This window comes from Salvelinus alpinus, chromosome 29, assembly GCF_045679555.1.
Source record: "Salvelinus alpinus chromosome 29, SLU_Salpinus.1, whole genome shotgun sequence".
NCBI lineage: Eukaryota > Metazoa > Chordata > Actinopteri > Salmoniformes > Salmonidae > Salvelinus > Salvelinus alpinus.
In genome coordinates this window covers 22,868,822-22,895,900 of record NC_092114.1, presented here as the reverse complement: position 1 = coordinate 22,895,900, position 27,079 = coordinate 22,868,822, and the positions used below count along the sequence as shown (strand labels likewise).

The 27,079-nt window shown below is 47.1% G+C and overlaps 1 protein-coding gene across 1 annotated transcript in view; it reads right to left on the bottom strand.

Annotated features, from left to right (window-relative positions):
• Nucleotides 1-27,079, bottom strand: part of LOC139559318 (gamma-aminobutyric acid type B receptor subunit 2-like) — a 440,826-nt gene that overhangs the window by 10,160 nt on the left and 403,587 nt on the right. The window contains exon 18 of the mRNA XM_071375209.1: nucleotides 26,591-26,708. Coding sequence (XP_071231310.1) covers nucleotides 26,591-26,708 — 118 coding nt within the window. The remainder of the gene's footprint in view (nucleotides 1-26,590; nucleotides 26,709-27,079) is intronic.

Sequence of the window (27,079 nt, the reverse complement as noted above, 5' to 3'; positions counted from 1 at the left end):
CTACTGAAGCGCAGCTCAGAGTAAATATGTATTGCATTTTCCTTGTCAAATGGGCGGTAATTTAGAATGCATAAGATACTGTATTTACGAGAGCACAGCTTTTGCCCTGTCCCTGTCTCCCGCTCTTTCACTAAGACTTAGGCCATTCCCTTTGTGTAACAAGCTGTCATATCTATACCGCCCGCTAGGGACGTTTTTCTGTATGACGTAATTTGTGATCAAGTTATGATTTAATTGTATATGTGTGATTCTGTGTGATTAGTTAGGTATTTAGTAAATAAATAATTAAACCCAATTTTGTATTGCTGATTCAACTTGTTAGCCAGGATTCTTGCAGATAATCAAGGACTTACAACTTTCAGATGAGACTGAATAAAATGACGATTAATGTGACTGCTATTTAGTAAAATGTTGCTAAATCTTTAAGAGTTTATTCGAAAGATAACAGCTCTATAAATATTATTTCGTGGTGTCCCTCTCTAGTTAATTAATATTTACATGATTAGTTCAATCAGGTAATATTAATTACGGAGAAATTATTTTATAGAATAGCATGTCATAGCAATCAATCTGGCATAGTCAAAGACACGACAATAGACACGACAAAGACACGACAATAGAATAAACGCCTTCATTCTCTTCACAAATGGAAATCTAATCATGCTTATCACATTTCCATGTCTTGACATAAGGTCATTGACCACCAGAATCAGAAATATATATATTTTTAACCACTGAACTGTTGATAAAACATTATGTGAGAAGCTGATCCATCAAGTCAATCAAGGCATAATTCTAATGATGTCATGTATAATTTTCAAACATTCAGTCACTTGTTGATATTTTGCGAACATTATAAAAGCAATATGAACTAGAGGAGACAATGGCCTGTGCTTTAAGTTTTATTTTATTTCAGGTCATCAGTTTACATTGCGTTACTTTCGCCCCACCCATCTCTCCTGTAACTTTTCCCAGGCTAACACCCAAGACTAGTTAGCATGATACATGAAACCTACAGTGTAATCAGAAAGTATTCAGACCCCTTGACTTTTTCCACATTTTGTTAGCCTTATTCTAAAATTGATGAAGTTGTTATTTTTCCTCTTATCAATCTACACACAATACCCAATAATGAAAAAGCAAAAACTGTTGTTTTTTTATTTTAGAAAATGTATTAAAAATAAAAAACTATTCAGACACCTTTGGCAGCAATTACAGCCTCGAGTATTCTTGGGTATGACGCTACAAGCTTGGCACACCTGTATTTGGGGAGTTTCTCCCATTCGTCTCTGCAGATCCTCTCAAGCTCTGTCAGGTTTGGCTCTGGCTGGGCCACTCAAGGACATCCAGAGACTTTTCCCGAAACCACTCCTGCGTTATCTTGGCTGTGTGCTTCGGGTCGCTGTCCTGTTGGAAGGTGAACCCTTCACACCAGTCTGAGATCCTGAGCACTCTGGAGCAGGTTTTCATCAAGGATTTCTCTGTACTTTGCTCCATTAATCTTTCCCTCGATCCTGACTAGTCTCTTAGTCCGTGCCGCTGAATAACATCCCCACAGCATGATGCTGCCACCACCATGCTTCTCCGTAGGCATGGTGCCAGGTTTCTTCCAGACGTGACGCTTGGCATTCAGGCCAAAGAGTTCAATCTTGGTTTCATCAGACCAGAGAATCTTGTTTCTCATGGTCTGAGAGTCTTTAGGTGCCTTTTGGCAAACTCCAAGCGGGCTGTCATGTGCCTTTTACTGAGGAGTGGCTTCCATCTGGCCACTCTACCATAAAGGCCTGATTGGTGGGGTGCTGCAGAGATGGTTGTCCTTCTGGAAGGTTCTCCCATCTCCACAGAGGAACTCTGGAGCTCTGTCAGAGTGACCATCGGGTTCTTGGTCACCCCCCTGACCAAGGCCCCTCTCCCCTGATTGCTCAGTTTGGCCGAGCGGCCAGCTCAGAAGGAGTCTTGGTGGTTCCAAATTTCTTCCATTTAAGAATGATGGAGGCCACTGTGCTCTTGGGGACCTTCAATGCTACAGACGTTTTTTTTTGTACCTTTCCAGAGATCTGTGCCTCGACACAATCCTGTCTCGGAGCTCTAAGGACAATTCCTTTGACAGGTGTGTACCTTTCCAAACAGACTAAACAGACCAGGCCAGGGTTTGGGGTTAATGAGAGAAGTTAATGAGAGAAGTGAAAAATTCTTCCTTTAAAGCTTCCTTTTTCTTAATCTAAAGGCACAACCTAGATTCGAGCCAATGTCTTAAGTACTCCAATTTTGTCAAAAACAACTTTATATCAAAGGAGTGCCTTTGATTTGACAGCCTGCACAGGCGCAGTTCGTTGCGGGACGACCGTTAGACCAGATGAGATGACATTGCTTACAAGTGTGATCGGGATTTCTATTGGAGAAGCAGTTTTAGCGTAGCTTTAGTTTAATCTTCATGCTGTACTGTCTTTGACTAAACACAACTCTACAACCAAAAAACACTCCCGGGTCTGTTTTTTTTCAAGCAGAAATTTGCTTCCTGCAACACAAACTCAAAAAAGCTCTGGGACACTGTAAAGTGGAGAATAAGAACACCTCCTCCCAGCTGCCCACTGCACTGAGGATAGGAAACACTGTCACCACCGATAAATCCACTATAATTGAGAATTTCAATAAGCATTTTTCTACGGCTGGCCATGCTTTCCACCTGGCTACCCCTACCCCGGTCAACAGCACTGCACCCCCCACAGCAACTCTCCCAAGCCTTCCCCATTTCTCCTTCTCCCAAATCCAGTCAGTTGATGTTCTGAAAGAGCTGCAAAATCTGGACCCCTACAAATCAGCCGGGCTACACAATCTGGACACTTTCTTTCTAAAATGATCTGCCGAAATTGTTGCAACCCCTATTACTAGCCTGTTCAACCTCTCTTTCGTGTCGTCTGAGATTCCCAAAGATTGGAAAGCAGCTGCGGTCATCCCCCTCTTCAAAGGGGGGGACACTCTTGACCCAAACTGCTACAGACCTATATCTATCCTACCCTGCCTTTCTAAGGTCTTCGAAAGCCAAGTCAACAAAACAGATTACCGACCATTTCGAATCCCACCATACCTTCTCTGCTATGCAATCTGGTTTCAGAGCTGGTCATGGGTGCACCTCAGCCACGCTCAAGGTCCTAAACAATATCCTAACCGCCATCGATAAGAAACAATACTGTGCAGCCGTATTCATTTACCTGGCCAAGGCTTTCGACTCTGTCAATCACCACATCCTCATCGGCAGACTCGATAGCCTTGGTTTCTCAAATGATTGCCTCGCCTGGTTCACCAACTACTTCTCTGATAGAGATCAGTGTGTCAAATCGGAGGGCCTGTTGTCCGGGCCTCTGGCAGTCTCTATGGGCGTGCCACAGGGTTAAATTCTTGGACCGATTCTCTTTTCTGTATACATCAATCATGTCGCTCTTGCTGCTGGCGAGTCTCTGATCCACCTCTACGCAGACGACACCATTCTGTATACTTCTGGCCCTTCTTTGGACACTGTGTTAACAACCCTCCAGATGAGCTTCAATGCCATACAACTCTCCTTCCGTGGCCTCCAATTGCTCTTAAATGCAAGTAAAACTAAATGCATGCTTTCAACTGATCGCTGCCTGCACCTGCCCGCACGTCCAACATCACTACTCTGGACGGTTCTGACTTAGAATATGTGGACAACTACAAATACCTAGGTATCTGGTTAGACTGTAAAGTCTCATTCCAGACTCACATCAAACATCTCCAATCCAAAGTTAAATCTAGAATTGTCTTCCTATTTCGCAACAAAGCATCCTTCACTCATGCTGCCAAACATACCCTTGTAAAACTGACCATCCTACCGATCCTCGACTTCATCGATGTCATTTACAAAATAGCCTCCAACACTCTACTCAACAAATTGGATGCAGTCTATCACAGTGCCGTCCGTTTTGTCACCAGAGCCCCATATACTACCCACCACTGCGACCTGTACGCACTTGTTGGCTGGCCCTCGCTTCATACTCGTCGCCAAACCCACTGGCTCCAGGTCATCTACAAGACCCTGCTAGGTAAAGTCCCCCCTTATCTCAGCTCGCTGGTCACCATAGCAGCACCCACCTGTAGCACGCGCTCAAGCAGGTATATCTCTCTGGTCACCCCCAAAACCAATTCTTCCTTTGAATCTCCTTCCAGTTCTCTGCTGCCAATGACTGGAATGAACTACAAAATTCTCTGGAACTGGAAACACTTATGTCCCTCACTAGCTTTAAGCACCAGCTGTCAGAGCAGCTCACAGATTACTGCACCTGTACATAGCCCATCTATAATTTAGCCCAAACAACTACCTCTCCCCCTACTGTATTTATTTATTTTGCTCCTTTGCACCCCATTATTTCTATCTCTACTTTGCACATTCTTCCACTGCAAATCTACCATTCCAGTGTTTTACTTGCTATATTGTATTTACTTCGCCACCATGGCCTTTTTTTTGCCTTTACCTCCCTTATCTCACCTCATTTGCTCACATTGTATATAGACTTATTTTTCTACTGTATTATTGACTGTATGTTTGTTTTACTCCATGTGTAACTCTGTGTTGTTGTATGTGTCGAACTGCTTTGCTTTATCTTGGCCAGGTCGCAATTGTAAATGAGAACTTGTTCTCAACTTGCCTACCTAGTTAAATAAATGTGAAATAACTAAAAATAAAATAAAATATTGCGCAAAACCATTTTTTGTTTATTACTTGGTGAAACATGGTCAGACTGGTCTGTTTTTTTGGAACGTGCTGACTTCACTACATCATTCTAGCTTTTGTGTTATCTGTGAAAATGGGCAATTAATTTCACCCCGTTTTACTTTCGTCCCTGCTCTCCCCTACACTACATCTCCTCTCCTTTCCTCTCCCCTCCCCTCGCCTCCTCTCCTCTCTCCTCCTCTCCTCCCCTTTCCCCTCAACTCCTCCCCTCTCCTTTCCTTTCCTCTCCTCTCCCCTCCCCTCGCCTACTCTCCTCTCCCCTCCTCTCCTCCCCTTTCCCCTCCACTCCTCCCCTCTCCATTCCTTTCCTTTCCTCTCCCCTACTCCCCTCCTCTCCTCCCCTTTCTTCTCTTCTCCTCTCCTCCCTTTCCCTCTCCTACCCTTTCATCTCCTCCCCTTCCCTTTCCTCCCCTTTCCTCTAACCTCGTCTCCTCTCCACTAACCCATAATCCACAGCTCTTCTGGCTTTGGGGATCGATCATCTGAAAAAAAAGAAAATTCATGCTTCCACTTGGTGTGACAGACCACATCTCACCTCCCTGCTAAAGCCATCGCTTTTCAAGCCAATTGCGTAACCAAATGCCAGTTATGTAAAGATATCCAGTTGAAGTCGGAAGTTTACATACACCTTAGACAAATACATTTAAACTCAGTTTTTCACAATTCCTGACATTTAATCCTAGTAAAAATTCCCTGTCTTAGGTCATTTAGGATCACCACTTTATTTTAAGAATCTGAAATGTCAGAATAATAGTAGAGAGAATGACTTATTTCAGATTTTATTTCTTTCATCACATTCGCCGTGGGTCAGAAGTTTACATACACTCAATTAGTATTTGGTAGCATTGCCTTTAAATTGTTTAACTTGGGTCAAACACTTTGGGTAGCCTTCCACAAGCTTCCCACAATAAGTCCTCCTGACAGAGCTGGTGTAACTGAGTCAGGTTTGTAGGCCTCCTAGCTCGCACATGCTTTTTCAGTTCTGCCTACAAATGTTCTATAGGATTGAGGTCAGGGCTTTGTGATGGCCACTCCAATACCTTGACTTTGTTGTCCTTAAGCCATTTTGCCACAATTTTGGAAGTATGCATGGGGTCATTGTCCATTTGGAAGATCCATTTGCGACCAAGCTTTAACTTCCTGACTGATGTCTTGAGATGTTGCTTCAATATATCCACATCATTTTCCTCCTCCTGATGCCATCTATTTTATGAAGTGTACCAGTCCCTCCTGCAGCAAGCACCCCCACAACATGATGCTGCCACCCCCGTGCTTCACGGTTGGGATGGTGTTCTTCGGCTTGCAAGCCTCCCCCTTTTTCCTACAAACATAACGATGATCATTGTGGCCAAACAGTTAAATTTTTGTTTCATCAGACCAGAGGACATTTCTCCAAAAAGTGAAATCTTTGTCCCCATGTGCAGTTGCAAACCGTAGTCTGGCTTTTTTTATGGCTGTTTTGAAGCAGTGGCTTCTTCCTTGCTGAGCGGCCTTTCAGGTTATGTCGATATAGGACTCGTTTTACTGTGGATATAGATACTTTTGTACCTGTTTACTCCAGCATCTTCACAAGGTCATTTGCTATTGTTCTGGGATTGATTTGCACTTTTCGCACCAAAGTACGTTCATCTCTAGGAGACAGAACGCGTCTCCTTCCTGAGCGGTATGGCGGCTGCATGGTCCCATGGTGTTTATACTTGCGTACTATTGTTTGTACAGATGAACATGGTATCTTCAGGCGTTTGGAAATTGCTCCCAAGGATGAACCAGACTTGTGGAGATCTATAAGTTTTTTTCTGAGGTACACCTCCAATTGACTCAAATTATGTCAATTAGCCTATCAGAAGCTTCTAAAGCAATGACATCATTTTCTGGCATTTTCCAAGCTTTTTAAAGGCACAGTCAACTTAGCGTATGTAAACTTCTTACCCACTGGATTTGTGATACAGTGAATCGTAAGTGAAATAATCTGTCTGTAAGCAATTGTTGGAAAAAATACTTGTGTCATGCACAAAGTAGATGTCCTAACCGACTTGCCAAAACTATAGTTTGTTAACAATACATTTGTGGAGTAGTTGAAAAACGAGTTTTAATGACACCAACCTAAGTGTATCTAAACTTCCGACTTCAACTGTATATATATATTTTTTTAAACCTGTCATCCTCATACACTAGCTAGACCTTATAATAACCATGCATAACTGACCCCAATGCATCTAGGGGAAACTTCTCCACACAGAAACTAAAGTAGGGAGGATGGGTCGTATCTGAGACTGTTTAGCAATCCAAAAGTTGCTCTCCCCTAGGTTGCTCGAGTCGCGTCGGGGATAACAGTAGCATTTTAGCTAACTAACCCTTCCCCTAACCCGTATTCTAAATTTAACTCAATTCACCTTATCTGCTACATAAATTCACTTAACCTTTGTTGTTTTAGTTCCCCTAAACATCTACATAAATTCTCCCCATAATTCTCCTGGTCTCAGAGAAAGACGTATAATACTATACGTCCAACAAGACATACGATAACGTACATCAGGGTTCCCAAACTGGTGGCCCACGAGCCAAATCTGGGCGGCCAGCAATATTATCTGGCCCCCCAAAGCCCCCCAAATTAATTATGAATATAAAAAATATATATATAATAATAATAAAAAATCTCGTACCCAAAATGCAAAAACTCCCAAATGCAATTTCCCAAGAAGGAAGTTACCCTACCTAAATAATGCAAAAGTTACATGTTTACTTCATTCATGAGGAGAGAGAATGCAGGAGACTAATAAAGCAGGTAGCGGAGCATTTTGTGGCGCTGCAATGTAAAGCTGCAACTACAGCGCAATTAATATGAGGTGAACAGCGCCTGGTGCTGAAAATATAGCTAACTTGTTATGCAAGCGTTGCACAGCAACAGATGTGTAAAACATACACCAGTAGAGTCATTCACTTCAACAATAATCTTCATTTTAATTTGACTTTACAAATAACAAGAGGGCTTAATTGGAGTCTATTTCTTCCCGAGCCTAGGCCTATATAAAATAACTTAACTGGCTGAGGTAGGCTATGAGGCTTAACAGCATCTTCTACAATTAAAAACTATTTGTCCTAATATAAGTGTGATGTTTTTTATTAGGCCTATTTACAATTGCAACTGGCCAAAAATGTAGCATCCTACATAAAACAATAATTTAAAGAAAAAAAGGCGATGTCTGTATCTGAATAGCTGTATCGGGACAGCCTGCTGTAACGACAGAACAAACAGAAAATACTGTCAGCTTGAGACCTAAATATCCCTGAATAAGCACTCACAATAATGTTAGTATTTACTAAATACAGTCATATAGGCCACTTAGTGACTTACTCAATGGGAAAAGTTGCATTTCCCCTCGGACACGATCTTGTGGATGTCGCGTGAGATGGATGTGATTTTGAATGCACAGGCTGTCCTCGATTGACTTATGTAAAAAGCCAGTTGCTGTCGTCAGTCTATACTGCACTCATTGAGGAAAATGCAGACTCGCAGGTGTAAGTCAATCCAAACATTGTTAGTACATGAAATGCAAGTTTCTTTATAGTGCTGTATTTCTCTGAGCATGCCACCCAAAACGCACACAAGGACTCGGCACTCCCGAGTGCATCCCTGAGATGGCTCGATGTCTGGAATTCAATCAGCTCAGTTTCAATTGTGGCATCATCCAGCGAGGGTATCGTTTTCTTAGCAAGGGAGGAGACTTCTCCACCTGGGCAGACTGTGAAAGGATCACGTACAAACGCAATGGTATCCTTGGGCCTGATGTAGTCTTCAAATCTGGTGGAGAAATTGTCTGGTCCCTCTGTCTGACGTTTTCAGTGTGCTGAAGTGCAGTAGCCTTCCAGATGACAAGTCCAAATTGAACAACTCAAGCTTCCTAGTAAAGGCCGGTCCACGACTGCGTTCCCTCTTCCTTGTAACTGCAGATTTAACCCGTTTAAGTGACAGAAATTGCCAGCCAAAAAAGCTGTGTGTGTAGCTTGCAGTTAAAGCTTCTGTCTGGGGCGGGAAGGCCACTTTTAAAGTGCCATGCTTGGATTCATAGTGCCTTCTGAGATTGAATTCCTCGCAAACAGACATTTTCATTGCAAAAGATGGTAAGATGAACACATATCTCTCTGTACATTCTTTCCCGAAACTTCAATTTTCATTACCCACCTTTCTTTTGATACTTTTTGATAGTGACATTTTCTCTTGGTATCAAGCTAATTATTCTGAACGAATGTTGACGTTAAAACAATAGTGTAGCCTGCAGTAGACTACGTAGACCTGTTTTCCCCCACCAATCAACGCACAGAGAAATAGACAATAATAATAATTGAATAGAGACATGGGGATTTTATGAGCGTAATCAGATCGAAATTATTATGTTATTGTCACTGAGTTTATTATGTATTAATCAGATGTGTTAAAAGTGTTGTTTAATTTGTAGTGTAGGCCAATTGATTGTGCTAATATTGTAGCGACCCGCACAGACAGCTGTGTGTTATGTGTTAGGCTAGGAGGTGGTTGTGTTGTACTGACCAGTACCCAGTGTTCGCGGGCTCCGACATGTCAATCAACCTGCTATCTGCCAATCACGGGAATGCCTGGAATGTTCTGATGCCGGGCATCCTGGTGGTTGGCGGAGTGGCGTGGAGGGGGGTTGGGCAGGGGGGTGGAGCATTGGAAGTTAAGACCAGGTTCAGCCTTTGTTCTCTCTCTCTTACGTCTGGGCTTCACAAGAGAAGGTCACGATTGGCTTGTGGGTTATCTGTCATCTATTTGGCGTGTGCTACGGCCCAAACAGTAGCCTGTGTAAAGTTGGTTTAATAAACCGTCAATTCGCAAACTCAAGCCTCTGTCTGGACAATTGTTCATTTATGATCTAGTCAGGTCATTACATTGGTGTCAGAAGTAAAAACGTTGATACAAGTTAGCCAGCTAGCTAGCTGACTTATGTGGCTAGCTACCGTAGGTGAGAACGGGGATTGAAAATGCTTTGAGGGAATCCGAAAGTGAAGGTGGAGGTAGGGGACGATTATGGCCAAGGAGGTGCGTGTGAATGGACGTCGGGGGTTCTGTCTGAGGAGATCGCCAGGGCGTCGGAGCGCAGAGGCCGCTTGAGGGAGGACGTTAGAGCGATGGCGGCTGAAGCGGGCATGAGTGCTTCGTCGACTGTATTTAGCGCGGATTCTGGTGGGCGGACCGAAGTGGTGACGCCGACGCGGCGTGACGAGGAATCTGGGGCTCAGGATGTAAACAAACATGGCGGCGCCCAGTTCCCGGCTGCGTCCGTATCTGTTAAGACCCCGAAGTATTTCGGTAAGGCGGATTGGGAAGCTTTTCATGCTCAGTTTGAACTGTTAGCTCATTTTAGGGGGTGGTCGGATGAAGAAAGGGCACTGCAGTTGGCTTTATGCCTCACGGATGAAGCTCTGGCCTGTTTGATATTGATTAGCCCCGAGGACAGACATGATTATGGTGCTTTAGTGGGAGCACTGAGGAGGCGCTATGGACAGTGTGTACAGCCCGGGCTACTGCGCTCCGAACTGAGTAATAGACGCAGGCAGCCTGGAGAGCCTCTACGGGTGCTAGCTAATGACATTGAGAGCCTCTCTCGGCGGGCATATGCTCACATGCCCCCCTCCGTGCAGAGCGAGCTAGCACGGGACCAGTTCATACAGGCGCTCTCTCCTACGGAGCTGCGCATACAGACCCAGCTGGCTCATCCTGAGTCATTGCAGACAGCCTTGGAGATGGCTTTGGAGAGGGAGCTGGTGTGGGCTGGGGCTTCAGCTGGGGCTTTGGTGGGGGTGCAGGGAGACACACCCTCTGTGCGAGCTGGGGGGCAGAGCAGCCCGGAGCCGGAAAAGCCTGCATGGGTGGCCGAAATGACAGAACTCATTCGTGCTGTGTCGCTACAGGCGGCACGAAACACACGCCCTGGTCCCAGGGTCTGCTGGGGTTGTGGCCAGCCAGGCCATCTGCGCCGAGATTGCCCCATGTCCCCCAGAGCTCAGGGAAACGGCTCGGGGTCCGCATAGACCGGGTAGTGCGGACCCCTGGCTTTCTATCCCAACCACCATCATCTTCAGGAGGAGCCCACCGGCACAGACGGGGAAGCACGGCTCCACTTCCCCCAGAAGCAGACGAGGGCAAGCGGATGGAGCCTGTTGTTGTGGTGGGCCGGACCTGTGTTGGGGACTTTTGTCATGTCCCTGTCACTGTGGAGGGGGTGCCCTGCTCCGCCCTGGTGGACACTGGGTCCACAGTAACCCTGGTGAGGCCAGATATTGTGCCAGGTTGGACTCAGTGTGAGCCTACAACTGTGCAGCTCCGCACAGTCACAGGTGAGCTGGCACCCATGAAAGGGAAGGGAATAATGACTCTGACAGTAGGGGGCAGGACTGTGCGTCATCCTGTGTGGGTGGCGGCTGTGCAGGACCCTTGTATCCTGGGGTTGGACTTTCTTAGGAGCACAGGCTGCCAGTTAGACCTAAATAGGGGCACACTGAGTTTCCAGGGAGGGCCGGAAGTCACCATGGCCCCCCCTAATGTCACATTCACTCAACCCAACAAACCCTTTACTCCAACAGTTAAAGCAGCAGAGACTCATGGCTGCGCCCCCTCCCCCACAGCTGTGTGTGACTTTTCCCCAGTCCCCCTGTCACCTACGGCGGTGTGTTACATTCCCCCAGCTACCTCCATGACACAGCCCTCTGTGAGCCCGGGCCGCACCCCCCCAGCCCAGCTACCCCAGATGGGAGAGGAGAGGACACTGTCTGCAGTGAGGGAGATATGGGGGAGGAACTGTGTTGGTCTTGACCCCGAGCAGCAGGAACGGTTGTGGCAGTTGCTGTTTGAATTCAGAGACAGCTTTGCGTTGAGTGAGGAAGAGGTGGGTCAGACTCATCTGGTGCAGCATGAGATCGACACAGGTGATGCTCGACCCATCAAGATGCGTCCCCGCCGTATCCCGCTGGCACGCCAGGAGGCGGCAGACAAGGCTGTGTTGGAGATGCAGCGGGCAGACTTCATTGAGCCCTCAGACAGCCCCTGGGCGGCGCCAGTCGTCATGGTTCCGAAGAAGGGGGGCAAGCTGAGGTTCTGTGCGGACTACAGGCGGCTGAATGAGGTAACTAGGAAGGACTCATACCCCATACCACGTATCGATGAGTCGCTGGACCTGGTTAGGGGGTCCTCCTGGTTCTCCTCACTAGACCTCCGCAGTGGCTACTGGCAGGTGCCCCTCTCCCCAGAGGCCAGAGCCAAAACTGCGTTCTCCACTAACAGAGGACACTGGCAGTTCAAGGTCCTGTGCTTTGGCCTGTGCAACGCTCCAGCTACTTTTGAGCGTTTGATGGACAGGGTGCTGGATGGCATCCCCCGACAGCAGTGTCTGGTATACCTCGATGACATCCTGGCGCATGGCAGCTCCTTCCAGTCAGCCCTGGGGGCGCTACGGCGTGTGCTGGAGAGGGTGGCTGCCGCAGGTCTGAAGCTCCACCCCGAGAAGTGCCACTTCATGAGGAGAGAGGTGTCCTTCTTGGGCCACCGAGTGGGGAAGGAGGGGATCAGCACCATGGAGGACAAGGTAGGGGCTGTCAGAGACTGGCCCACCCCCACCGACCAGCGTCAGCTGAAGAGCTTCCTGGGCCTGGCCTCGTACTACAGGAGGTTTGTACGGGGCTTCTCAAGCGTTGGCTGCTCCACTGAACCGCCTGCTGCCGAAGGACAAGGCTTTCACTTGGACAGTGGAGTGTGAGGAGGCGTTCAACACCCTCAAACGTGCACTGATCGAGGCCCCCGTGCTCGCCCCCCCTGACCTCACCTTGCCCTTTATCCTGGACACAGACGCGAGCAATGTGGGCATGGGTGGGGTGCTGGCCCAGGTGGGGCCAGAGGGGGAGAGAGTGGTGGCGTACTTCAGCAAAACATTTGACAAACATGAGCGCCGCTACTGTGTCACCCGGCGGGAGCTCTTGGCTGTTGTGGCTTCCGTCAAACACTTCAAGTACTACCTGGGTGGTCTGCCCTTTACTGTAAGGACTGACCACTCTGCTCTCCAGTGGCTCATGTCTTTCAGAGAGCCAGAGGGGCAGGTGGCACGCTGGTTGGAGGAGCTTCAGCCGTATGACTTCACGGTGGTGCACAGGGCAGGGGCACGCCACTCCAACGCCGACGCCAAGTCCCGTCGGCCCTGTACTGCAGACGGCTGCCGCCACTGTGAACGGAGAGAGGGACGGGAGAGAGAGCTGCGTGCAGAGGAGGGTGTCTGTGCCACAGTGTGTCGGGCGAGCGGGCCTGTCTGCTGTGAGCTGCAGACTGTCGACGTGGCTGAATGGCGGCAGCAGCAGGGACGGGACACAGACCTACAGCCAGTGCTACAGTGGGTAGAGGCGCAGGTGAGGCCACCATGGGAAGAGGTGACAGCGCTCTCACTCGCGACCAAAGGGTTGTGGTCGAAGTTTGAGAGACTGCGGCTGGCTGATGGCGTGCTACAGCGGGCATGGAAGGAGTCAGCTACGGGAGAGGAGAGGTGGCAGGTGGTGGTCCCAAAAGCATTGCGGGAGGCTGTGCTCCAGAGTACTCATGGGGGGGTGGGGACTGGACACTTTGGGGTCACAAAAACACTGCGCCGTCTCCGTCAGGGCTTCTACTGGGGGCAGCACAAGAGGGATGTGGAGGACTTTTGTCGCCGCTGTGACAACTGCACAGCGAGAAAGGGCCCCCCAGGCCGCTCTCATGCTCAGCTCCAACAGTTCCCAGTGGGGGCTCCCATGGAGAGGGTGGGAGTGGATGTAGTTGGGCCGTTCCCCACCACAGACAGTGGAAACCGCTGGGTGCTCACGGCCATGGACTATTTCACAAAATGGCCCGAGGCCTATGCTCTGCCTGACCAGGAGGCAGAGACCATCGTCGACGCCCTGACAGCGGGGATGTTCAGCAGGTTTGGAGCTGCAGAGTCCATCCACAGCGACCAAGGCAGAAACTTTGAGTCCCGTGTGTTCGCCACCATGTGTGAGAGGCTGGGTATGCACAAGACCCGCACTACTCCTCTCCATCCTCAAAGTGATGGCCTTGTGGAGCGCTTCAACAAAACGCTTGGACAGCAGCTGGCCATCGTCTCTTCCAAACACCAGCGTGACTGGGACAAGCACCTGCCTATGGTCCTCATGGCATGCCGCTCCGCTGTCCAAGACTCCACCTCCTGCACGCCTGCCCTCCTCATGCTGGGGAGAGAGATCCGCACCCCTGCGGAGATGGCGTTTGGTCGGCCCCTGGATAGCCCTCATGTTCCTCCGGGGCCGGAGTATGCCCGGAGACTCCAGGACCGCCTGGAGACAGCCCACACCTTCGCCAGAGAGCAGCTGGTGAATGCAGGTGTGAGGCAGAAAAGGAACTATGACGTGCACACCCGGGGAAGGCACTTTGTGGCTGGGGAGCTGGTCTGGGTCTACAGCCCCCTAAGGAAAAAAGGCAGATGCCCCAAGTTGGACAGTCACTGGGTGGGACCCTGCAGTGTCCTGGAGAGGGTAGGGGAGGTTGTGTACCGGGTGCAGCTTCCTCCCAGGGGGAGAAAGGTGGCACTGCACCGGGACAGGTTAGCCCCATACAGAGGGGCCTCTTCTCCCCAAACCCCAGGAACCCCCACAATTCCCCTCTCTGGCAATGACATTCTCCAGGCACCCACCCCCAGGTGCCGCAGACAAGGCTCCAGACAGCCCACTCCCCCTGTCTCCCCCCCTGTGTCACCGCGTGGTTCCCCAGAGCCACGGACTGTATTACCCGTTCCCGCTTCCTTGTCCCCCATATCCCTGCCTTCATCCCCTGGTTCCCAGAGGGGCACTCTGCGACCATCACGGCCACGCAGGCAAAGGAGACCTCCGGGTCGCTTCAGAGACTTTGTTTGTTCCCTCGGGGACGAGGGACTTTGTGGTGGGGGGGCTGTGTAGCGACCCGCACAGACAGCTGTGTGTTATGTGTTAGGCTAGGAGGTGGTTGTGTTGTACTGACCAGTACCCAGTGTTCGCGGGCTCCGACATGTCAATCAACCTGCTATCTGCCAATCACGGGAATGCCTGGAATGTTCTGATGCCGGGCATCCTGGTGGTTGGCGGAGTGGCGTGGAGGGGGGTTGGGCAGGGGGGTGGAGCATTGGAAGTTAAGACCAGGTTCAGCCTTTGTTCTCTCTCTCTTACGTCTGGGCTTCACAAGAGAAGGTCACGATTGGCTTGTGGGTTATCTGTCATCTATTTGGCGTGTGCTACGGCCCAAACAGTAGCCTGTGTAAAGTTGGTTTAATAAACCGTCAATTCGCAAACTCAAGCCTCTGTCTGGACAATTGTTCATTTATGATCTAGTCAGGTCATTACAATATTATATACTAATTATGTTCTGGCCCACCGACTATTAGCTCAGTATTTTTGGGGGCCTGAGGCCAAACCTAGTTGACGTACCCTGACTTACATCCTCCAATTTGTGTGCTATTGTACGGCCAGGTCAGACAAATGATAATATAGGTCCACAAATTCATATTATATTGTAGGACCGCTATAGAGCTCACCAGCTTGTAACCCTAAAACCGTTCAGCCAACCTATGGGGGAAATTAATGGGGAAAGAATAGCGTTTTGGGATAAATTCTGAAAATAAGGTCTGAGGTTAACACAAGCTTAGGAGATGTTATATGATTTTTTATGAGATTACATCAGTCAGGTAATAACATGATCTTTATAAATTATGAAGCCTTTGTGTTTTATGTGCTTTTTTAAATTACATACATGCTTAAAAATGCACAAACAGTGTTGTTAGCTGATGAAGATTATCTCATAGAATAAAACGTATAAGATCTCCTGGGCCTGTGTTTCCAACAGACCTTATTGTTGGGGTGTATCCTTATTGTTGGGTTGTATCCCAGCCCCCCCCCCTGCCACATAACCTGACATTACTATTTAACTTTATTCCAGTTATAATGTAACCTAATGCAGCATACAGAATAATACAAATTGCAGAGACCATGTTGCGCTCTCTCTCTCCCTCGCTCTTCCCTCCACCCTCTCTCTATCTCTCCCTCCATGTGATCAAACATTAATGTGGAGTGGGAATAGCTCAGTGTCTCCTGTCTATTTTCAGGCCTTGCTGCCAGTGCTGCTTCCAATCGTAGCCGTAAATCACTGGTTACATACATAAGCTCTCTCTCTTCTCTCTCTTCTCTCTCTTCTCTCTCTTCTCTCTCTCTTCTCTCTCTCTTCTCTCTCTCTCTCTCTTCTCTCCCTCTTCTCTCTCTCTCTCTCTCTCTCTCTCTTCTCTCTCTCTTCTCTCTCTCTTCTCTCTCTCTTCTCTCTCTCTTCTCTCTCTCTCTTCTCTCTCTCTCTCTTCTCTCTCTCTCCAGTTGAAATAAACAATAAACAAAAGTAAAAAGACAAAACATCATCATCGATTTTTTTAAACTTTAGGTCAGTCACAGTGGTCAGGTATTCTGCCACTGTGTACTCTCTGTTTAGGGCCAGATAGCATTCCAATTTGCTCAGTTTTTTTGGTTGATTCTTTCCAATCTGTCAAATAGTGATAATTGATCTTTCTCATAATTTTGCTGGGTCTAATTGTGTTGCTGTCCTGGGGCTCTGTGGGATCTGTTTGTGTTTATGAACAGAGTCCCAGATCCAGTTAGCTGAGGGGACTCTTCTCTAGTTTCATCTTTCTGTAGGTGAGGGCTTTGTGGTAGAATGTGTGGGCATCGCTTCCTTTTAGGTAGTTGTAGAATTTAACAGCTCTTTTCTGGATTTTGTTAACTAGTGGGTACATTCCTAATTATACTCTGCAAGAATTGTTAGTTTTTTTTGCATTGTTCACAAATATATTTTTGGTGAATGGACCCCAGACCTCACAACCATAGAGGGCAATGGGTTCTATAACTGATTTAAGTATTTTTAGCCAGATCCTAATTAGGATGTTGAGTTCAATGTTTCTTTTGATGGCATAGAAGGCCCTTCTTGCCTTGTCTCTTAGATCGTTCACAGCCTTGTGGCTGTTACCTGTGGTGTTGATGTTAAGGCCGAGGTAGGTATGCTTTGTGTTCTCTAGGGCCACAGTTTCTAGATACAATTTGTATTTGTTGTCTTGGCTACTGGACCTTTTTTGGAACACCATTATTTTTGTCCGACTGAGTTTTACTGTCAGGGCCCAAGTCTGACAGAATCTGTGCAGAAGATCTAGATGGTGCTTCTAGGTGACAGAAGCACCAGATAATCAGCAAACAGCAAATTCGATTTCCAAGTCGGGTGAGACCAGGTGCTGCAGACTGCTCTAGTGCCCTCGACAATTCATTGATATATACAGTATGTTGAATAGGGTGGGGCTCAAGCTGCATACCTGTCTCACCCCATGGCCCTGTGGAAAGACATCTGTGTGTTTTTAACGACACACCTGTGTACATAGATTTTATAATGTCATATGTTTTTCCTAATGGCAATGTCATATGTTTTTCCCCGAACACACTTTTCATCACTTTGTATAGCATATCCGAATGCCAAATTAAGTCAAAAGCTTTTTTTATTTTGTTTTGTTTTGTCTTTAATATATGTTTCTAAGTTTTGTAAATTATCATGTATATGTTTTTGCTCTTGGTGCTTTGTTATATGGTCGAAAAGGTTGGAGAAGTGGTTGATCCATACATCTCCATTTTGGGTGGGGACCGTGACCTTGTAGAGGTGTACCTGATCGTAGAGGCTATCCAACTCCAGGGTGCAGTGATGGGCCAGGTAACATTAGGCGTTGACACAGTCATGGGAAATGCTTGCATTCACCTGCAGGGTGTAGATGACCACGTGTGTAGGGGGAAAGTGTGTACGTGTGTAGGGCCACAGCACTCATTCCCTTGAGTGCTGTGGCCACCCTTTCCTGCTGGGCCCTCAGATCGTTTGTGCCTGTGTGAATTATGGACACGCCGGGTGTTTGAACACCACAGGTTAGCCACTTTCTGTTTAGGAAAGAGTTAGTTTTCCAGCACAAATTTCCCATTTGAGTGTGTTAGGAGCACAATTTGTGGCTTTTGTGTGTCCTCAGTGGGTGTGGGGGTGTTGTCAGGGTGGCTATAAGGGGGTCTGAAAGGGGGTGCTAGGAGGGAGGGGGGGTTGGATGGGTTGGTGCGTCCTGTCTTGTCTGTCCTGCATGTGGTGGGGGCCTGAAGTGGGCTGTTCCATTGGCTTCTCTTGGGGGATGGCCAGAACTCTCTTATGAGTTGTTCTTGCTGCCTCATTCTCTGCCCTCTCTCGCTCTTTCGCGCCTTTTCTGGTTCCGCTCTTGTTCTCATGTCATCACTCTTGTTCTCATGCTCTCTCTCCCTCTCTCTTTCTTATGTGTTCTCTCTATCCAGTCCCAGTTAGATGAACATAGGAGGAGAGGAGAACTGGGAGGACAGGGGGAGGAGAGGAGAACTGGGAGGACAGGGGGAGGAGAGGAGAACTGGGAGGACAGGGGGAGGAGAGGAGAACTGGGAGGACAGGGGGAGGAGAGGAGAACTGGGAGGACAGGGGGAGGAGAGGAGAACTGGGAGGACAGGGGGAGGAGAGGAGAACTGGGAGGACAGGGGGAGGAGAGGAGAACTGGGAGGACAGGGGGAGGAGAGGAGAACTGGGAGGACAGGGGGAGGAGAGGAGAACTGGGAGGACAGGGGGAGGAGAGGAGAACTGGGAGGACAGGGGGAGGAGAGGAGAACTGGGAGGACAGGGGGAGGAGAGGAGAACTGGGAGGACAGGGGGAGGAGAGGAGAACTGGGAGGACAGGGGGAGGAGAGGAGAACTGGGAGGACAGGGGGAGGAGAGGAGAACTGGGAGGACAGGGGGAGGAGAGGAGAACTGGGAGGACAGGGGGAGGAGAGGAGAACTGGGAGGACAGGGGGAGGAGAGGAGAACTGGGAGGACAGGGGGAGGAGAGGAGAACTGGGAGGACAGGGGGAGGAGAGGAGAACTGGGAGGACAGGGGGAGGAGAGGAGAACTGGGAGGACAGGGGGAGGAGAGGAGAACTGGGAGGACAGGGGGAGGAGAGGAGAACTGGGAGGACAGGGGGAGGAGAGGAGAACTGGGAGGACAGGGGGAGGAGAGGAGAACTGGGAGGACAGGGGGAGGAGAGGAGAACTGGGAGGACAGGGGGAGGAGAGGAGAACTGGGAGGACAGGGGGAGGAGAGGAGAACTGGGAGGACAGGGGGAGGAGAGGAGAACTGGGAGGACAGGGGGAGGAGAGGAGGACTGGGAGGACAGGGGGAGGAGAGGAGGACTGGGAGGACAGGGGGAGGAGAGGAGAACTGGGAGGACAGGGGGAGGAGAGGAGAACTGGGAGGACAGGGGGAGGAGAGGAGAACTGGGAGGACAGGGGGAGGAGGGGAGAACTGGGAGGACAGGGGGAGGAGAGGAGAACTGGGAGGACAGGGGGAGGAGAGGAGGACTGGGAGGACAGGGGGAGGAGAGGAGAACTGGGAGGACAGGGGGAGGAGAGGAGGACTGGGAGGACAGGGGGAGGAGAGGAGGACTGGGAGGACAGGGGGAGGAGAGGAGAACTGGGAGGACAGGGGGAGGAGAGGAGAACTGGGAGGACAGGGGGAGGAGAGGAGGACTGGGAGGACAGGGGGAGGAGAGGAGGACTGGGAGGACAGGGGGAGGAGAGGAGGACTGGGAGGACAGGGGGAGGAGAGGAGGAGGGAATGAAGGGCTCTCAATGATGCATGAAACTCTTTTTCCCTCTCTGATGAAGTCGACATTCCCCAGCCTGGTTATGAATAATAAGTGAAGGTAGTTCTTTATTTGTCACCTGAGTGTGCTATGAGTGTTCTGGACCAATACATTTTAAGAGTTGGGACAACATGCAGTCAGTCAGCTGTGCTCTGCTGGTTATGTGTGTGTGTGTGTGTGTGTGTGTGTGTGTGTGTGTGTGTGTGTGTGTGTGTGTGTGTGTGTGTGTGTGTGTGTGTGTGTGTGTGTGTGTGTGTGTGTGTGTGTGTGTGTGTGTGTGTGTGTGTGTGGGTGGGTGGGTGGGTGGGTGGGTGGGTGCGTGCGTGCCTGACGTGCGTGTATGTGTGTTTTTGGTTTTACTATCCTTGTTTTGCCATTCCCCACAAGGAAAAAGTCTATTTTAGGCTATAGGGTAAAGTTTAGGGTCAGGGTGAGAAATTAGGGGTAGGAGTTTGGGGTTAGGGTTCAGACCTGGGATAACTATAGTTTGAACTATAATTTGTGGAGAGAAAAAAAGAATCCAGGGGAACAACTATTTGAATACAGATCCCAAACAGTACTACTTTTCAAAACTATTTGAATACATATCTGAGAAAGAAACTACTTAAAACAAATATTTGAATACAGATCTCAGGAAGTGACTACTTTTCTGAAATGTTGGATTGGCTGCCTTCAACTAATGGCAGGGCTGTATCTGGAACTGCATGTTGAAGATAGAAATAGAATGAACAGAGCACACACAATATCCTATACTATTCCAATCTATCTGACAGTCATATTTGAAGAGTTTTGTTACACACATTTTTCACATTAGTGTTTTATGATCAGAATGTATTGCTTACGGGTAAATTCATGTGTGTGTAAAATATTATTGTTGTCAGATTCTTAATGCATAGATGCGTATTAAAATGGGTTTCGTTGCAAAATGCTATATATCCATTACTTAGCTGAAATGAAATGTTTGTATCCAGTATATTGACTTTGATGTGGTTGTCTCACCTAGCTATCTTATTCTTTTATATATACAGTGGCTTGCGAAAGTATTCACCCCCTTGGCATTTTTCCTATTTTGTTGCCTTACAACCTGGAATTAAAATAGATTTTGGGGGGGGTTGAATCATTTGATTTACACAACATGCCTACCACTTTGAAGATGCAAAATATTTTTTATTGTGAAACGAACAAGAAATAATACCAAACAAACAGAAAACTTGAGCGTGCATAACCATTCACCCCCCCAAAGTCAATACTTTACAGAGCCACCTTTTGCAGCAATTACAGCTGCAAGTCTCTTGGTGTCACGTCCTGACCATAGTAAGCTGTTTTTTCTCTGTGTTGGTTGGGGCGTGATAGTGACTTGGGTGTGTCATCTAGGTGATATTGTATTTCTATGGTGGCCTGATATGGTTCCCAATCAGAGGCAGCCGTTTATCGTTGTCTCTGATTGGGGATCATATTTAGGTAGCCATTTCCTCATTTGTGTTTGTGGGATCTTGTCTATGTTTAGTTGCCTGTCAGCACATATTGTATAGCTTCACGTCTCGTTCGTTGATTTGGTTGTTTTTGTTCGGTGTTCATTTATTAAAAAGTATGTATAAATATAAATATGTACGCCTACCACGCTGCACCTTTGTCTCATTCGAATGACGGACGTGACACTTGGGGTATGTTTCTATAAGCTTGGCACATCTAACCACTGAGATTTTTGCCCATTCTTCAAAGCAAAACTGCTCCAGATCCTTTAAAATGGATGGGTTCCACTGGCGTACAGCAATATTTAAGTCATACCACAGATTCTCAATTGGATTAAGGTCTGGGCTTTGACTAGGCCATTCCAAGACATGTAAATGTTTCCCCTTAAACCACTCGAGTGTTGCTTTAGCAGTATGCTTAGGGTCATTGTCCTGCTGGAAGGTGAACCTCCGTCCCAGTCTCAAATCTCTGGAAAGACTGAAACAGGTTTCCCTCAAGAATTTCCCTGTATTTAGCGCCATCATCATTCCTTCAATTCTGACCAGTTTCCCAGTCCCTGCTGATGAAAAGCATCCCCACAGCATGATGGTGCCACCACCATGCTTCACTGCGGGGATGAGGTTCTTGGGGTGATGAGAGATGTTGGACATAGTGTTTTCCTTGATGGCCAAAAAGCTCAATTTTAGTCTCATCTGACCAGCGTACCTTCAATATGTTTGGGGACTCTCCCACATGCCTTTTGGCGAACACCAAACATGTTTGCTTATTTTTTCTTTAAGCAATGGCTTTTTTCTGGCCACTCTTCCGTAAATCCCAGCTCTGTGGAGTGTATGGCTTAAAGTGGTCCTATGGACAGATACTCCAATCTCCACTGTGGAGCTTTGCAGCTCCTTTAGGGTTATCTTTGGTATCTTTGTTTCCTCTCTGATTAATGCCCTCCTTGCCTGGTCTGAGTTTTAGTGGGCGGCCCTCTCTTGGCAGGTTTGTTGTGGTGCCATATTCTTTCCATTTTTTTATAATGGATTTAATGGTGCTCTGTGGGATGTTCAAAGTTTTTGATATTTTTTTACAACCCAACCCTGATCTCCACAGCTTTGTCCCTGACCTGTTATGAGAGCTCATTGGTCTTCATGGTACCGCTTGCTTGGTGGTGCCCCTTGCTTAGTGGTGTTGCAGACTCTGAGGCCTTTCAGAACAGGTGTAATAATACTGAGATCATGTGACAGATCATGTGACACCTAGATTGCACACAGGTGGACTTTATTTAACTAATTATGTGACTTCTGAAGGTAATTGGTTGCGCCAGATCTTATTTAGCAAAGGGGGTGAATACATATGCACGCACCAATTTCTTTGGGTTGAATTGTGTTAAACAATCTACACACAATACTGTCACGCCCTGATCTGTTTCACCTGTCCTTGTGCTTGTCTCCACCCCCTCCAGGTGTCTCCCATCTTCCCCACTTATCCTCTGGGTATTGTCAAGCTTACCAGCGTTTTGTCCTGTCAACTCCTGTCTTTTCCCAGCCTCTCTTTTTCAATGTCCTCTTGGTTTTTGACCCTTGCCTGTCCTGACCCTGTATCCGCCCGCCTGACCACTCTGCCTGTCCTGACCCTGTATCCGCCCGCCTGACCACTCTGCCTGTCCCTGACCCTGTATCCGCCCGCCTGACCACTCTGCCTGTCCTGACCCTGTATCCGCCCGCCTGACCACTCTGCCTGTCCCTGACCCTGTATCCGCCCGCCTGACCACTCTGCCTGTCCCTGACCCTGTATCCGCCCGCCTGACCACTCTGCCTGTCCCTGACCCTGTATCCGCCCGCCTGACCACTCTGCCTGTCCTGACCCTGTATCCGCCCGCCTGACCACTCTGCCTGTCCTGACCCTGTATCCGCCCGCCTGACCACTCTGCCTGTCCTGACCCTGTATCCGCCCGTCTGACCACTCTGCCTGTCCTGACCCTGTATCCGCCCGCCTGACCACTCTGCCTGTCCCTGACCCTGTATCCGCCCGCCTGACCACTCTGCCTGTCCTGACCCTGTATCCGCCCGCCTGACCACTCTGCCTGTCCTGACCCTGTATCCGCCCGCCTGACCACTCTGCCTGTCCTGACCCTGTATCCGCCCGCCTGACCACTCTGCCTGTCCTGACCCTGTATCCGCCCGCCTGACCACTCTGCCTGTCCCTGACCCTGAGCCTGCCTGCCGTCCTGTACCTTTGCTCCTACTCTGGATTATCGACCCCTGCCTGCCTTGACCTGTCATTTGCCTGCCCCTGTTGTTACAATAAACATTGTTACTTCACAGTCTGCACTTGGGTCTTACCTTGATACCTGATACAATACATTTATAGCTGAACATTTTGTAAATGTTCATTCTCCTGAATGTCCATCGCCTCAGGTTTACATAATTAAGTCAAACCAATTATATTTTGTACAGATAAGTGTTCTTGTTTCAAACTCACACTATACCATCTTTAAAGGGATAGTTTACTCAGAATACAAACTAACATGATTTTCAATCTACGTTGGCTGTATTTGATTCAAGAAGGCAGTTTTGGGATATTTACTTTCCTTTCAAGACTTAATAGACATATTTTGTTACTGTAGCATTCTCAGTGACACTTAACATTAGTTATTGTGCCTGTGTAATAAAACTGTACCTACTTTTGGATAATTTTTTATGAGCATGTTGTTACATAATACTTTGGTAATAGCATTTTGATTGCCTAGCAATGAGCTGAGTTTTTGTAACTACTGTTGGTAAAGTAGGGGTATAGCTTTAAAACACAAGTGCATTATGGGTAACGTAGTAAGTTAACTTTAGTTTTTGATGCTATTGTGGTGGTGGCTAAGCTGCAGCCGAACTGTGAGCATCGCTCTTTTTGCTCCGCTAGCCCAGTTTTATTTTGCCATTCAGACTACCTCACATGGTCTACAAGTTTAATAAACATGTCAACTACTTCAGAGGAATTCCAGACTAACTCGTCAATAGCAGCGGATAAGATCCCCAAATGTCGGAATTACCCCAGAGCATCCGTAAATTGCTCTGGCCCTGGAGCTAGCAATTGAAGGCTCCCCTGAGCTGCTCTGACTACAGTCTGGAGGCGAGACAGGAAAGGTAACACTGCTTCACAGGAATAGTTCTTCATTACACTTACGTAATAACATTATTATGCAATTATAAAGACATTTCAAAGTCCTACGTAACAACAATGTTGCAATTGTTATAATCACAGAGTTACTACACATTTTTTTTTAAACATGGTGAACATCACTTGAATGATCTACCTTTGTAGTAGTAGATTATTGCAATTCCTAAAGAAAAATATTTTTGAAAGTCACTTGAATGCTATCATCCAATCAATCACATTTATTTATAAAGCCCTTTTTACATCAGCCGATGTCACAAAGTGCTATACAGAAACCACTTTGACACCAAGTATGGCTGGTGTCAAGTGTTACTGTATTACCTTATGTCACACATTATAAAAATATGTTTGTTCTTTTGAAGCTGCAAACATGGTTTACTGTAATTTGAGGATTCCAAATGCCTCATGTATTTAATTCTAGGATACAGGCTATATTAAGATTCATATCCCCTCCAAACCATGTGCTTATGATCATATAATTTTGACTAATTCAACTAACTGTTGTAGTTTTTGGTTCTTCATCAGATATTTGGCAGCCTTCAAGTATATTTTTTTGTATTCAAATTCCTTCAAACATTATTTGGTTTACTGAGAGTTATTCAAAATACTTTCAAATATTCTTTGTTTTTCTGAGACCTGTATTTGAATATCAAATAAAATAGTTGCCTATTAGTTGAAACTCTATATAAATTATATTCGACTACCTCAAGTATTTAAAAAGTTGGCATTTTCAAATGAACTACAAAATACAAACATTTTCTGCCCAGGTCTTTTAGGGTTAGGTTTAGGTTTAGGGGCTAGAGAATAGGATTTTGAATGGGAATCAATTGTTTGGTCCCCACAAGAATAGTAAAACGGTGTGTGTGTAAAGAAAGATGATTGGGATCTTATATTGGTCCATCTTTTTTGCATTTATTTAATTTCACCTTTATTTAACCAGGTAGGCCAGTTGAGAACAAGTTCTCATTTACAACTGCGACCTGGCCAAGATAAAGCAGACAAAGCAGTGCGACACAAACAACACAAAGTTACACATGGGATAAACACACGTACTGTCAATAACACAGTACAAAAATCTAGATGCAGTGTGTGCAAATGTAGTAAGATTAGGGAGGTAAGGCAATAAATATGCCATAGTGGTGAAATAATTACAATTTAGCAATTAAACACTAGAGTGATAGATGTGCAGAAGATGAATGTGCAAGTAGAGATACTGGGGTGCAAAGGAGCAAAAAAATAAATAACATGGAGATGAGGTAGTTGGGTGGGCTATTTACAGATGGGCTGTGTACAGGTGCAATGATCGGTAAGCTGCTCTGACAACTGATGCTTAAAGTTAGTGAGGGAGATATAAGACTCCAGCTTCAGTGATTTTTGCAATTCGTTCCAGTCATTGGCATCAGAGAACTGGAAGTAAAGGCGGCCAAAGTAGGTGTTGGCTTTGGGGATGACCGGTGAAATATACCTGCTGGAGCGTGTGCTACGGGTGGGTGCTGCTATGGTGACCAGTGAGTTGAGATAAGGCGGGGCTTTACCTAGCAAAGACTTATAGATGACCTGGAGCCAGTGGGTTTGGCGACGAATATGAAGCGAGGGCCAGCTAATGAGAGCATACAGGTTGCAGTGGTGGGTAGCATATGGGGCTTTGGTGACAAAACAGATGGCACTGTGATAGACTACATCCAATTGGCTGAGTAGAGTGTTGGACATCGCCGAAGTCAAGGATTGGTAGGATAGTCCGTTTTACGAGGGTATGTTTGGCAGCATGAGTGAAGAATGCTTTGTTGCGAAATAGGAAACCGATTCCAGATTTAATTTTGGATTGGAGATGCTTAATGTGAGTCTGGAAGGAAAGTTTACAGTCTAACCAGACACCTAGGTATTTGTAGTTGTCCACAATTTCTAAGTCAGAACCGTCCAGAGTGGTGATGCTAGACTACTGAGAAGTAGTTGGTGAACCAGGCGAGGCAGTCATTTGAGAAACCAAGGCTGTTGAGTCTGCCGATAAGAATGCGGTGATTGACAGAGTCGAAAGCCTTGGCCAGGTCGATGAAGACGACTGCACAGTATTGTTTTTTATCGATGGCGGTTATGATATCGTTTAGTACCCTGAGCGTGGCTGAGATGCACCCATGACTCGCTCGGAAACCAGATTGCATATCGGAGAAGGTACGGTGCGATTTGAAATGGTCGGTGATCTGTTTGTTAAGCTTTCGAAGACCTTAGAAAGGCAGGGTAGGATAAATATAGGTCTGTAACAGTTTGGGTCTAGAGTGTCTCCCCCTTTGAAGAGGGGGATGACTGCGGCAGCTTTCCAATCTTTAGGGATCTCAGACAGAGCTGGTACCAGAACAACTGCGATGCAGTGCTGCTGGTGGTAACAATATATCTGATGTATAGTTTGTTGAAAAAGTCAACAGGAAGAAGAAAGAATTAATTAGGAGGAGGGAGGAGGGAGATGTTTTGAGGACAACTCACTGTTCAGGTGAGTTGATATCCTCCAGAGGACCTCTGTTTATTCTGGAAGGGTCCATGGAGCCCCACTGAGCCTGAGGCTTCTGCTCAAGATGATTCTTCAGTATCGATTTCTCCCCCTCTGCAAAGACACGGAGAGATGGCACAGCAAACAGACTGTAACACTATGCTACAAAATGACTCCCTATATAGTGCACTACCTTTGACCAGGACCCGATAGGACTCCAAAAGTAATGCACTATATGGCAGTGGAATTCAACGTTTGGGGTCATGGGGGAACTGCAGTGGGGTAACCAAAATGTACACACAAAAAATTAGATTGCAGATTATTGTAAGTGAGAATATACAAACGTTTCTGAGAAAGATAAGTTGAAAAATTAAATGTTATTGAGTAAATGTATTTATAGGTTTAATGAAATTATAATGAATTGAAGGTTATTTGTTGATGTAAAATCAAAATGTACAGATTTTAAGGTTGTGCCCTTAGATTTG